Below are 13,033 nucleotides of genomic sequence, written 5' to 3'. Positions count from 1 at the left end.
ATTAATAGTTGTTTTTAAAAAATAACGTTTTCCTTTGTTTTTGTTGGTTTTCAACATTCAGGATGGCCGGGATAAGTGCCCAGGGGTTTTGTCAGGCTATCAGTTAGTATTTAGCAGATTCCTGGATAAAAAAGAAAATTGTTCTGGTCCGAATAAAACCTTTATGGTGATCCCATGAAATTGTAGGTGGAATCCAGCCTTTCCAACACAAATTCCCTAGTTTTAAAGCAAACAATGGTGTTCGCGGGCTCCCTTTAGTTTTTTTTTGCACCCTAGACCGACATGAGCCCTGAAGTGCCGCCCCTCGTTACACCTGATATTTAGTGACGCACAGGAACTTCATGTCCCCACATCGAAAATATGGTGGTTGTTTTTGTCACTTGTGGCGTAAGTACGTTACTCCACCCACTGATTTAAATCTGGCCACGAAGTTCACTTTAAGAATTTAAGCAAGCTTTTGCCTGATAGTAACTGCATAGTGGTCCAAACTCTATTCGTCAAATAGACAAACTACCTATTTAAACATAAGTCTGGATTCTATATAGCCTACATGTAAATAACACCGAACTGAAATTTATTTGTGGTTTATTGTCGTCCTTGAAACGGGATGTCGGTCACGTGACAAATTACAGAGCCAATCACAGGCGAGTATATTTTTGAACTTAACAAACAGCAGAGTTGTTGGTCGTACCGCACTCGACAAGAAGGGCTTTCAACCAACAAATAGCAGACATGTACAACACGCTTATTTTTATCGGGTTGCCATAGCAAACCCACATTCGTTACAGGAAACTTTTGCTTTGCAAGAACGACAAAATCAAATATTAAAGGAACTGCAAAAAAGCGAAAACTGGATGTTGGACCGGAATGCCGGGAGAGCACAGCAAAGGTCATTATGACGTGTGAAACTTCTTTGTCGCGTCATTAGCGTGGTCGAGTAACAGTTTACACGGAGTGAATGCCGCGCCGTAGGCAGCTTCGAAACGGCGCATGTTCTCCACTAGGGGCGCTGCTCCATGAAGATCCACATAGCGGAACGGACCTAAAATAACATGTGGGTGTTATGATGTATAATGCTACATGGTAGAAAATGTAACTTTGCGTTAAACACGAATGAAAAAGGCACACAACCCTTTGAGGGAGTTATGTTAATTTCGGTCGCACGAACATGTGTCGATCGTTGCGGACGGAAATTCACTTTTTCACTCACTTGGACGACATCTGCATAATTTAACAACCAACCAAAAGCGGCGCATACCATTATGACGTAACACATAACAAAGCTTTACATGTCCGATCAACAACAACTATATCGCCTCACGCAACTAAGCCTTGATAAATTCACGCGCATTTATTTGAACCGCTTTTGTCTGCCTGACACGTCAACGATTTCCCGTCGCCCATATAAATGTGTGTTAGCAGTCACGTAGCCAGATTTCCCAAACGAGTCTCGACCAATCACGGGACCTTTCGCTTCATTTCCTCTTATTTCTGGGTTGTTTAAATTTGTTCGAGATACTTAACCAACCTCAACCAACGTTTCAGGCGCTTTTGCTAATGCATGTGGTTCGTGGAAGTTTAAGTGTAACCAATAAAGATTAACTAGCGATGGTTAAACCGTTTTAAGAACATGTTTGTCGGGGTTGGCAAGCACAAACAACCCCTGTGGCCTTAACAACCATTTAAAAGTGCATTAAAGTAAGTTCAAGTCGCTCTACTAAATTCTAGAAGCGTAAATTTACTCTTACAACAGCAAACAAACAAAAATGCTGCTAAAATATAAGTACACAGTGCCACAACTTTAAATTTAGTCTAACTCTTATGTGTATATACTTAACATGTAAATTGGTCAAACAACATCAGACCTGAACTAAAAGCGACAAACCCAGTGATCTATGGTATTGTCAGCAAGCTCATGTCAGATGAAAGCTGTTAATATTGGGTTTCGCCTTGAAAAGCACACCAAGACCAGATGGAGAGCGATATGTGAACGTGACACTCAGGCAGTCACGTGGGCAATTACAGTCACGTGACAGGCGGAGTCGTGATTGTCAATGTTGTACTTTGAACTGAGCAATTTTGCGCCGGGTGCATCGATATTTTGGAGGTCGCGCGGCGAAGGTTAAAAGGTGGCACAGGATGTTTTGGCTGCAATGTGGCCAGGGGGTCGAAATTCAAATAGCGTCGGTGTGCATTAAGTACTTCCGAAAGTAAAATGTAGGCACAGATGTGCGATAACAAAACATTAGCTTCTTGATGAAGTCGTGCGTTTGCAAGTTCTACGTGCAAGTAGGCCCCAACCCGAACTACAGGGAATCAAACATGTTCATAAACCAGTATTTCCACTCGCGTCAAAGATTACATGGGAATAACACTATGTTATCACTTTATAAAACATGGTTGTTAAACAAGCAGCTGGTAAAATAAATTATTCAACAACCGAAACGACTGTTATGTATGACATAAACCTTTGGGAGTACTTGCGGTCTCATGTGGTATAGTATCGTATTCATTAAGGCTCTCTAATTCCACCCAGCGACAGAGAATTAAGAAAAATAGCGGCGCGCGAGGTCGCTCACAAACCGCCCGCCAACGTTTTTCGATCAATAAGTGACATTTAAACCATAAAATACCCTACCTCCAAATTGTGGTGGGAAACCAAGTCCAAATACAGCACCGATGTCTCCTTCAAGCTGGAACAAATTAAATGAAATGAAATTTAGAAGCTGAATGTTAGAAGCTTTATTGCCTAAAATATAATAAATAAAATTTAAAATACTAGCTTATGTTCAAACTCTTATCAGCGTGCAAAGATCATAAAGAATTCACAACTGATTTTACGCCATTAACTTAACAAAGCTATATGCTGTAAAACGCTCTAAACAGGATTGGTGTCAAAAACATAAGCCTCGCAATATCCAAGGGCACATAGGAAGGTGTCTTTTGTTATATTAATATTTATGTTCGTTTGAAAATATATACCAGCGCCAATCAACATTATGTAGACGGCTTGTACATAATTGTGTTCATCGTCAGCAAGCAACCCACTGCTAGACTGCAGGTGTTGTTCTTTGCTCCAAACATGAACACAGATGTGTTTAAAACTCGGATAGTCAGCAATTACATAGCCTTGGCCCCGGGCATTTATTTTAATATAATTTATACACCCCAATTTTTTTGCACCTAACCATTAATGTGCTTTTGAATTATCAACGCTAATCTTGACAAATTTTGTTTCGTGAAAACTTAATCAAGTATTAAACCGAGTCACAGACTATAAACTCTAATCTTACCGGATTATCGAGAATTCCTTCCTGCAAGGTCATGAGCGCTTCGTTTACAAACCTCGAAATCAAACGAAGTTGGATGTCGCTGTCGCTTGACCTGTTTTGAAAAATAACAAATAATCCTTTATGACGTCAACAATGTAAAATCTGACGCCTCATGAATATTATACATTGGTCTTTTGTTTAAGTATGTTATGTAAAAAAGAACGGAATCCAAAACTGTTTTAATTAGGTATTTGATCAGGAAAAAGTGATCTTCATCTGGCAGCTTTGCGGCGATGCAAAGTACTGAACAGTCAGCATACACGTGAGGTTAATATTAGGAATGTATCAGACCGAATTCCAGCATTGGCAGCGAGTTCTAAATGCGATACGCTTTGAACCGCGACGTTTGAAATCGCGCTTTTGAGTTTAAATTTTGTTCCGAAACCGCGAAGACCCAAACAGCGATATTGGTAATGGGACGAAACAAACATTGGTGAATGTAGCAACGAATAACGACATTATAGTGGGATTCTGTCGCTACAACGAAAATACAAATCATAATTTGTAGTGGAACAAGCGTTTCTTACAACCATTATTTGTGACGTTATATCAATTGATTCTAGCCATTAGTGAAAGAGGTATAGATTGGAAACTCATAAAATTTGAAAAACTCACACAGCGTCGACAGGTTCAATGGAAAACTGCTTGAGAATTTCGCTTGCTTTGTCGTTAACAGGTCGGCTCTTTGTGTTGTCATAGACGTACAAACCCTTTCCAGATTTTCGACCTATCAACAACATACAGCTACTGTCGTTCGTTGTTTGGCAAGGCTTTTTTTTGATTTATAGATTTATATGCCAGCGCCTCCCAACAAGTAAGGCCGTTCAGCATATTACTACAAGGGTAGATCAGTTTACAAAGTACACAATTAGTGCAAACCCACCTTCAGGGTATTATTAATAACGTTATACACAAGAGGGGTGGACAAGGTTGCTCACTATACGTGAGAATTATATAAATAAAAAGCAAATATATCAGTGGCAAACAATTTGCAGCACATTTCACTGCCGAAATATTGCCATGAAAAGTCGACCACCATCTAAAAAATGATCAAAAAAACACTGCTTTATATCATGGAGTAATAGAAGTGTTTATGACGACGATATACGAAGAATTTTCTTTACAAATTCATTCTTACAAACATACAAATAAATGGTTAGTGACGCAAACAAGAATGACGTCATCACACCTGCGCAACCGCTGTCCACCAGGCGACGCAAGACTTCCACGTTTCCTCCGGCGAAACGATCCCCGAAAACTCCTCCCAAGTAATCTGACACGTGGACGGCAACATCGATACCAACCTAAGAGACAGGTCAGGTGGAAGTTTAAAATGCTGGGGTTTAAGGATCAGAGTAAGTTGACCGAAAACAGCATTTTTTAAAAGTAACAGTTTCTTACATTTTATAACATGGCACATATGGATATGGACTGAAAATACGGGACTAAATTATAATCAGATTCACAATGTTGTGTCGCAGTTATTCGAAAACCGGTTCGCATGTTGCAAATAACGAACTGCTAATTGCAACTCTGTATGTTAACTTGTAGTAATGCACTTTCCAAAGTAGGAAGAAGTAATGATGTTCATTCATTAACAATGTATAACGTAACACATGCAAAGAATAGGCAGGAAAATGTGAAAGGAAACAATTCATCACAATTAATATTCGAAACAGTAGGTTTTGGATCGTTTTCAGAAAAGTCACTTTTCGAGTAATGTTTTTGACCAAAATTCATTTTAACGCACACAGTTTACCCGAACCAATCAACAGATTAAATTCACAAATTACCTCGTCGAGCAGCGTTGCTATGCCGACAGGAAACCCGAAAGCCATGGCAAGTTTATCCAACTTCTGTGGGGAAACCCCCTCTTGCAAGAGTCTGATGACTTCGGACAGAGTGGGGGCGAGAAGTCGGGTGGTGTAAAACCCAGGACCATCCTTTTTATGAATACTCAAATGTTATGTACATGCCACCCCACATCAGTTACACGTACGATATTAGTTCTATTATTCTGACTGTTGAATGCCCTAATTTTGAGTTTTTTAATGAATGTGGATATGTTTATAGATCTTGTTCTGTTGTATTACAAAAGCACAAATTCCGTAAATTGACTTCGTATTCGCGAGACGAAAGTCCGATACGAATACGCTACAGAACCTATAGACCCAGCAATGATTTTACTTGACCCAACCTGGAAACTGATAAAACCGATGCCTATGATTCTGAGGAATGATTGTAATTTGGCGTCCTTTAGTCTTTCAAAATTTAATCACCTAAAATAGAGAAATTGCCATAAAACCCCAGGAATAAGGTCTGCACTGCTTGGTGGCGACCTACGATCGGCGAGGGAATGAACGAACAGTAGGAGATTTATAATGTACAAAATAAAGGAACATCCACAATATATTATTACTGTACATATTACTGTAATAGTCAAAGTCTAAGATCAAGCAAGCAAAAAGCAGGAGATGTAGGATTAGTTCCATGCTAGTTCTCACCTTCACAACGATAACAAGTTTTCCTTGTTTCAGACCAACTTGGACTGCAGCAGCCGTCGTATCTTTCGACGTTTTATCGGTGGTGATGATTTCGAGAAGTTGCATTTTGTCAACAGGAGAAAAATAATGCATTCCTATTACCTGTAATACATGAAAGCTTATGTCAGTTCCTATTGGACGAAAGAATCACGTGGAATGTTACGGTCGGTGAACACGCGTCCACAGCAGGTCGTGATGGTCGAGTGGTTAAATTATAACCACAGAATTAAAATACATTTACGGGTGAAATTCCGTCAACTTAACCCACAGAACGATGTTTACCGATTGGACTTAAAAAAGTGTTCAAAAATGAAATTCCACAGAATAGTAAGAGAGAAACCAAATATTTTGTACCAACTCCACCCACCAACCTTGAAATTTATCAACTCAAATCACCAACCTTTTCTGGTCGTTTGCTCGCCTTCGCAATGTCGCCGATTGGAAGAGCTGAAGTATTTGAAGCAAACACGCAGTGCTCGGGAATAACCTGGAGGCGCAAAATTGTTTAAGAAATAAAAAAACAAACAGGAAAATCCGTAACAACTTCAAAAAACAACATTCCACTGAAAACGTAATTAACGGAGTTGATCATGTATAGCATGAAAGACATAATCTCAACGGTAGGTGTAAAATACAAGGGAATGTTAAATAGTTTTAGGGGTTTACCGAGGAAACAATTAATTGAAAGCAGAATGTGAACTGCAAGGTAGATCGTGGTGTATTATATTACTTTTTACATGCGCCTCTAGTGGCAAGCTCTATTAGTACTGTGAGGCAGGGAGACATCCGGCGGCCAACAGAATACGGACAAAGCTAGGGTTCAGAAACCAACTCACCGCCTCCGTTTCCTTCACGACGTTGTGTTTGACTTTAATATCCTCAAACACTGCTTCTATCACCATATCAGCTTGCTTCAGTGAGTCGTACGATAACGTGGCGTCCAGGTTTGCCATGAACTGGTCTCTCTCGAATCTGATAATGTAAAATATTAGGGTTTATAGACCACTTTTTCCTAAATTACGAAACAAGTTTCACTTTTCGTCAGTCTAAGGACGAAATGTTTTTTTTTAGTGGTTACGTTATTACAATGAACTAAATTCTCTTGATTTGATACTCTTTTAAGAAGACTGGCTTTTGTATTAGAAAAAATCCACACCAGCTTTCGCGAGTACCTCGCTTCATTACAATGGCAAGCGGTTTTCTTGTGTGAAGTCAATTGGTTTAGTTTAGTTGATAAACACGTTGCAAATATTACGCACGTGGAAAAAAACTGTAAACGCATGCAAATGTGAGAAATATAAGGCTACCGCATGCAAAATAGTTTTTATTTGTATGTTTTTTTAATTACATAAACCAACATTTAATCCCTTGTTGGTTATTATATTATAATATATTCAAACATTTTTTCAAAGTAGTAGTAATGAAACTATACGGCGCAAGTACTACCGCAAAAACACGCATCGAGTATTCCATATAGTGTTACGCAATTGCGCAAGCCTCCATTTATGTGACGATTCACGCTAACAAGGGCGTACATGTTTTGCAATCCCCCCAAAAAATTGACCCCCTTTCAAAATTCCTGGATACGCCTGTGGTGATGGTTGCATGACTATATATAGTACTTGCTGGTGCACTGTTTTGATTAAACTGACTGTTGAACAAGTCTATTTGCACGAGCTTAATCTTGCATCCTCCCTAATAGAGCGTATGAATGAATAGCAATTCGACATGTTATAATCAAAGCCATATTCAATGTTTGGTGAGACGTTGCAAAATCACGTGGAGTAAATTTTTGATGCCATCGTAGGGGTATTAAGGGGGTCAAATTTTTCTCGGAATTCCCCGATTATCCACTTTAAATTAAGGTTAAAAGAGTATATTTTTGATGGAAGTAGTGTCTAGAGGGCCAACAAACGATAAATACAGCCTGTTAACTGCTACAAGTACTTCTAGAAATATTACGTGGTAATTTTCTTCTTCTTTGCGGCCTGGTTGAATCCTTTGTAGATTTGCTCCTGTCCTCTTGCAAGTCCAGCACTGAAGGAATCTTTCAATGTCACTTGATATCCTTTGTCCATACTGACATGTGCTATTCCCGCACCCATCAACCCAGCTCCCAACACCGCTATTTTCCTGTGAGAGTAAAGAAGTGTTATCGCTGCAACACATTTTGAACTCCTACATTTTCAATAAAAAAGTCCTATTTCAAAGAAGGAAAGATGGCATTTTCAAGAGGAAATATATTGTTTAACCAACATCCCATTTATAAGAAAACATTCGTAAGAGAACTTAACACAGAAGGAACACCTCAAGCAACAGTAATTTAGTTTCTCGGTGAAATCACTCATGGACTTAGAAACAAGTGAAACCAACTTGGGAGGTAGTTGTGGATTTCCAAAGCGATTTTTCTTGCAATGTGTTTGGCCATCGTACAATCCAATCAAAGCCTTTGATTCATTTGTTTGGGCAAGTTTTCCAAATGTCTCAGCCTCCATCTTGGCTTGGGCCTCTTTGCCATTGGCAACACCTTCCTTGAACACCTACATGTGGAGTAAACATCAGTTTGCACAATCAAAAAATAGTCTGTCAGGACACGTAAACCAGCAATATATTGATGCCTTAATAAAAAAAACCTCAAAAGGAATCGATAAAAGGTGCAAAAACATTTATTTAAAGGAAACTTTTTGCAGAACAATAACATTAGATTTTTACATACAAACACAAAAACACACTGTGCAGCAGGATGGTTAACTATTTTTCAAATAACTTACGTCAGCGATGGCAAGGGGAGCAGGGTAAAGTCCCTTTGTTTGTTTGATCACCTTGGCCTTCACCATGTTCTTGAAGAAATATTCTCGGGCAAAATTGTTTTTCAAAACGCTGCCCAGGATTCCTGTGTGCAGTAATCAGTCATTTAAATGTCAACTTAAGTTCCAGTATGATATTATTCTAAATATGTATAACTACCTGTCCTACTTACAAACATTATCAGTATCCGTAATTGAAATAAGATTCTATTTGAGGTTAAATATTTTAGAATCTTGCCAGACAAGTGACCTGGGATTTTATACAAATCCTATTTAGGTGACATTGGCACTGGACTTGCTAGTCTACCATCTGTTACACTGATGAGACCTTACAGGTGGAAACAATGTGTATTCCTGCCTGTAGCTCTTATTATTTTATCATGGTTCTTGTGCACATATTTACACACAGTTTTCTCAAAGGATTTGGGGTTGCACAAAATATCAAAACTAATATGTGGACATTCTATCACAGCAATTAAATTAAAAGTACAACTAACTTGGCACAGAAAAATATCAAAAAAATACTTACTATCAACCATGGAGTGTTTCTTTTCAGGCTTTTTAAGAGCACCACTTGCCAAGTTTCTGGCTGTATCGATCGCAACTTGTTCAAGGTAGTGCAAGGTACCAGATTCTGGGTCCTCAAGACCAGGACCTGGATCATTGAAATTTCCAAAATTGATTGACAGTGACAAATATTTTTTTGTAAAATTGGTCACTTCACAATACACATTGAATTATGGTAGGATGATATTACCAGAATTATGCATTAATTCTTGATACTAAAATGTTTTTAAATTTTGGCCCATCCCACTTTGAACAAAACTTGTACATTGCGAAACAAAACCCATGTTGCAACTGTTGGGTTTTCATTTAATCACACAGGAAAGTTGCAAAAATGCCTTTGGAACAGTTTTAGGTTAAGAGGATTCAGAATATTTTATTATTTGCAATAAGATCAGGTAAATTTACCGAGCGGCTCGACAAGTTGATCGACGAGTCCCATTCTTTTTGCTTTCTTTGCCTTGATATTTCTACCAGTCATTGCCATGTCAAGTCCTGCTGACAAACCAACCAACTCTGGGAGTCGAGTAGTACCACCTGCACCTGTGGGGCAAAAACGTAGCCAAACAATTAGGACCAAAGCAATGAAAATCATACACAACTGTATGATCACAAAGCATTATCTTTAAAAACATTTTCAGCTTGTTTTTTTTCTGTACAGTGATTGTTAAGTCAGCATCTACAGTCTATGGATAAGATTCCCATTTTTTAATTTCATTTCCAATTTGTGTATATATATATATATGAGTTTTTATAACAGTTGTACCATAAATAGTGTATAAAGTGACAGCTAGAATTGCCAAATAAGGGCCTTTACCATGGGACAATCCTGTCTTGTTATACAATAGCATAAAACACTGACTCATTGTACCAAAGCAAATTACAGAAGTATTTATTGAAATTATGCATGCTAGTGTCACCTATGATTGAGTTTTTTAAATTTAAGTGAAAAAATAACAGAGAAATTTGTGAAATTCAGATAACAGATTACCAGTGATAAATAACCATGGAGATCATATTATGGAACAAATCACGTATTTAACAGTATAATACCTGGGAGGATTCCAAGCATAACCTCTGGAACACCAAGGTTGGTTTTTCTGTCATTCGTTGCAATTCGGTATTGACAAGCAAGAGCCAACTGCACAAATTTAGCAAAAAATTGTTACTGGAACAAACAAAAATGTTAAATATAAATAAAATGTGTACAAAGACAAAGTAAAGCTTTTAAATTTCCACACAACATTTCAAGGGAAATATAAACATGAAAAATAATATTTGCGACAGAAAATGCTTTTAACACATATGGCTTTTTTTGATTGAACTGAACATACAATCATTTACATATATTACTTATATATTTTGAAAGCTCTTGGTTAGATTAAGTAACAAGTACTTTTTGCAACGAAAGTTTATAAGTTGCAACAGTAGCATAAGGGCGCTCAAGCTAGACTCAAGAGCAAGGTACAACGCATCCAATTATAATTTTCATAAATGTTTTTAACTCTCTCTTAATTGCCAGCAATTTTGCTCTGTATTATTGCAGTGGTTTTCAACCTTTCATATATTGGCTACCCATAAAATCAATTCAGCACAAGAAATGCACCTTGCATAAACTTCAATAACTTACACTTACACATTAAATAATATGCAAGCAATTTCATGTAAAACATATTTTAAGACAAACGTGTTTTGAAAGATTGCTCCGCCATAAATGTGAATGAAGTAATTGTAAATCTAGTTGGGTTTACTGAAAAAAAATCATCGTTTTACCTCCAGACCTCCGCCCAATGCAACACCATGAATAGCAGCAACAAAGGGTTTTTTGCTGTTTTCCAACAAGTTAAAAGCCTTTTGCCCATTTCTGGAAATTTCTTCTGCATTGTCAGTACCTTTGATCATTCTGAAGTAATTTAAAAATCAATTATCAATAATAAAGCAACTACAAACGATATATGCTTGTCTTAGGATGATAATTCCTACTTCATATAAAGATACATGTACTGTTTTATTGCAGTCAATATCATAGATGTAATTTGTACAGTGGACTGAAAGTAATTTTTAGATATGCATAAGCATGCACCCGCAGCATCCATCACAACACAACACAACTGTTATATAACACAAATGATGTTAATTGGACACAGTGACTAATGGTATAATGCGAATTAAAATATCGATTGTGTCATTATTTGCAATGGTGTGCAGCCAATGTAAAAACTAGGTAGGTACGTACAGCCCAGCAGATTAAATTTTGAGTTGGACACCCCTACAATAGGGTGCACACAAGTGTATATATTTGTATTGTGCAAAAGCATCTTCACACTGTAAAGATGCTATAAAAACATCAATAAAAAAAGTCTTACTCAATATCTGCACCAGCAATAAAAGAACCAGGTTTTCCAGAAATCAACACAGCCCCTTTAACTGTTTTGTTCTTCTGCACATCCATAAATGCCTCCTGAAACTCGTCGAAAACCTCCTGGTTTAGCGAGTTCATCTGTCGCAATTAAACAAACAATCTATATCTCCTTTCAATATTCTAATCAACATGATGCATGAAGATAGTGGAGAGGTATTTTAGATTGGAAAGTTTAGGATTTAAATTTTTTCTTTGAATATTACTTATGGTCACAAATAGCCATTTTTACATATGTATGCGTTAGTAAATTTTTCATGTATGAATTGTCTAAAATATTTTATTATTAATCTGGGTTATTATGGTTCAGTAGAACAAGATTTCAAAACACCCGCCCATATCATTCTTTTCAAACAGGTAATGTGGCTCCAGCATAATAAGATGACTCTCATTTGAAAGAAATTAAACAAACACAGAAACGAACATCGATTACATGTCTCACATACTTTAGCACCAGCCTTGTCCAGTCGAAACACTGCAATATCATCTTTAATTTCAACATTAAGATGCTTCGCTGAAAGAAAATTTACACAAATGAGTTTTAAATAATTAAATCAACAAGCCGAACCAGCTGCATTTCAAACCTTGCATTGTTCTTGTTGTTGAAAGCATCCGTGTGGTCAAACCTGTTTAAATTTGATAATTTTATGAGATTTTCTAAACATTAGCCTACTCAAAACTTCTAAATGTTGCTTTTGATTAATTAATAAAGAAAATATTTTTGTTCATGCTGTTAACATTTATCAGGGGGGTTGTCTTGCATTTTATTCTGTGGCAAGTATGCATGGGCAACAAGACATGTACTTACATCGGTAATTTATTGTGGGTCTGCTGAATATTCCAGTTAAACGCGAGAAGTGTGCGCAGCGAGCAGCAACAGACATTTTAGTTGAAACTTTACAAATAAACCAAAAACAACTTAAACCCCTACATAAAATCAACCGTAAATATTATGAAACAAGGGAAGTTAACATTAAATATAAGAATTAAAACACAAACATAAACACTTCGAACAAACGAATCATTCTAATGTAGGTTTGACTTCAATGACTTTCCGAATAGCGCTGTCATTAGTCATGCGTATCGGGGACCAAAGTCCGCCGGCTGCGTCATAATTAACAAAATAAAATGGTTTGTAGTTTGAATTTACAGTCATGTTTATGAAATAAAAAAATTTACTTTGGCATTAATTGACATTAAATTCATTTACTGTATGTTAGTTGAACATAAAATTGTTAGAAATAATCAAATTTCGATGGTATTTAATGCTGAGTAATTTCGTCTGGATTGACTCAGCTTCAAGTCGTACTTTGGCCTTGCGGAGATCAAATGACTTTGAATCCACAGAAGGAACGTTTTCGGTAAACG

The 13,033-nt window shown here is 37.3% G+C and overlaps 1 protein-coding gene across 1 annotated transcript; it reads right to left on the bottom strand.

Moving 5' to 3' along the window:
- Positions 1 to 586: 586 nt before the first annotated feature.
- LOC145903803 (trifunctional enzyme subunit alpha, mitochondrial-like) lies at positions 587 to 12,588 on the bottom strand. The gene is made up of 20 exons (XM_082991962.1): positions 12,474 to 12,588; positions 12,250 to 12,291; positions 12,112 to 12,179; positions 11,613 to 11,746; positions 11,020 to 11,149; positions 10,300 to 10,387; positions 9,655 to 9,789; positions 9,212 to 9,337; positions 8,647 to 8,768; positions 8,249 to 8,415; positions 7,838 to 8,008; positions 6,712 to 6,847; positions 6,276 to 6,362; positions 5,837 to 5,977; positions 5,126 to 5,275; positions 4,522 to 4,636; positions 3,948 to 4,059; positions 3,294 to 3,384; positions 2,639 to 2,693; positions 587 to 1,042 (listed from the first exon to the last, which is right to left on the bottom strand). Exons 1-20 carry the CDS (start codon positions 12,547 to 12,549, stop codon positions 894 to 896), a joined length of 2,295 nt encoding a protein of 764 aa, XP_082848088.1. The 5' UTR covers positions 12,550 to 12,588; the 3' UTR covers positions 587 to 893.
- Positions 12,589 to 13,033: the final 445 nt, after the last annotated feature.

Source organism: Ascidia mentula, chromosome 5, assembly GCF_947561715.1.
Source record: "Ascidia mentula chromosome 5, kaAscMent1.1, whole genome shotgun sequence".
Taxonomy (NCBI): domain Eukaryota; kingdom Metazoa; phylum Chordata; class Ascidiacea; order Phlebobranchia; family Ascidiidae; genus Ascidia; species Ascidia mentula.
Note: the sequence above shows the minus strand (reverse complement) of the source record. Positions and strands in the feature narration are given on the sequence as shown.

Coding starts and splice junctions, on each gene's coding strand:
- LOC145903803 (XM_082991962.1), bottom strand. CDS start 12,549: ATGTCTGTTGCTGCTCGCTGCGCACACTTCTCGCGTTTAACTGGAATA. Junction 8,009..8,248: donor AATCCACAACTACCTCCCAA/GTTGGTTTCACT, acceptor TTACTCTCACAG/GAAAATAGCGGTGTTGGGAG. Junction 6,848..7,837: donor AAGAAGAAGAAAATTACCAC/GTAATATTTCTA, acceptor TTACATTATCAG/ATTCGAGAGAGACCAGTTCA.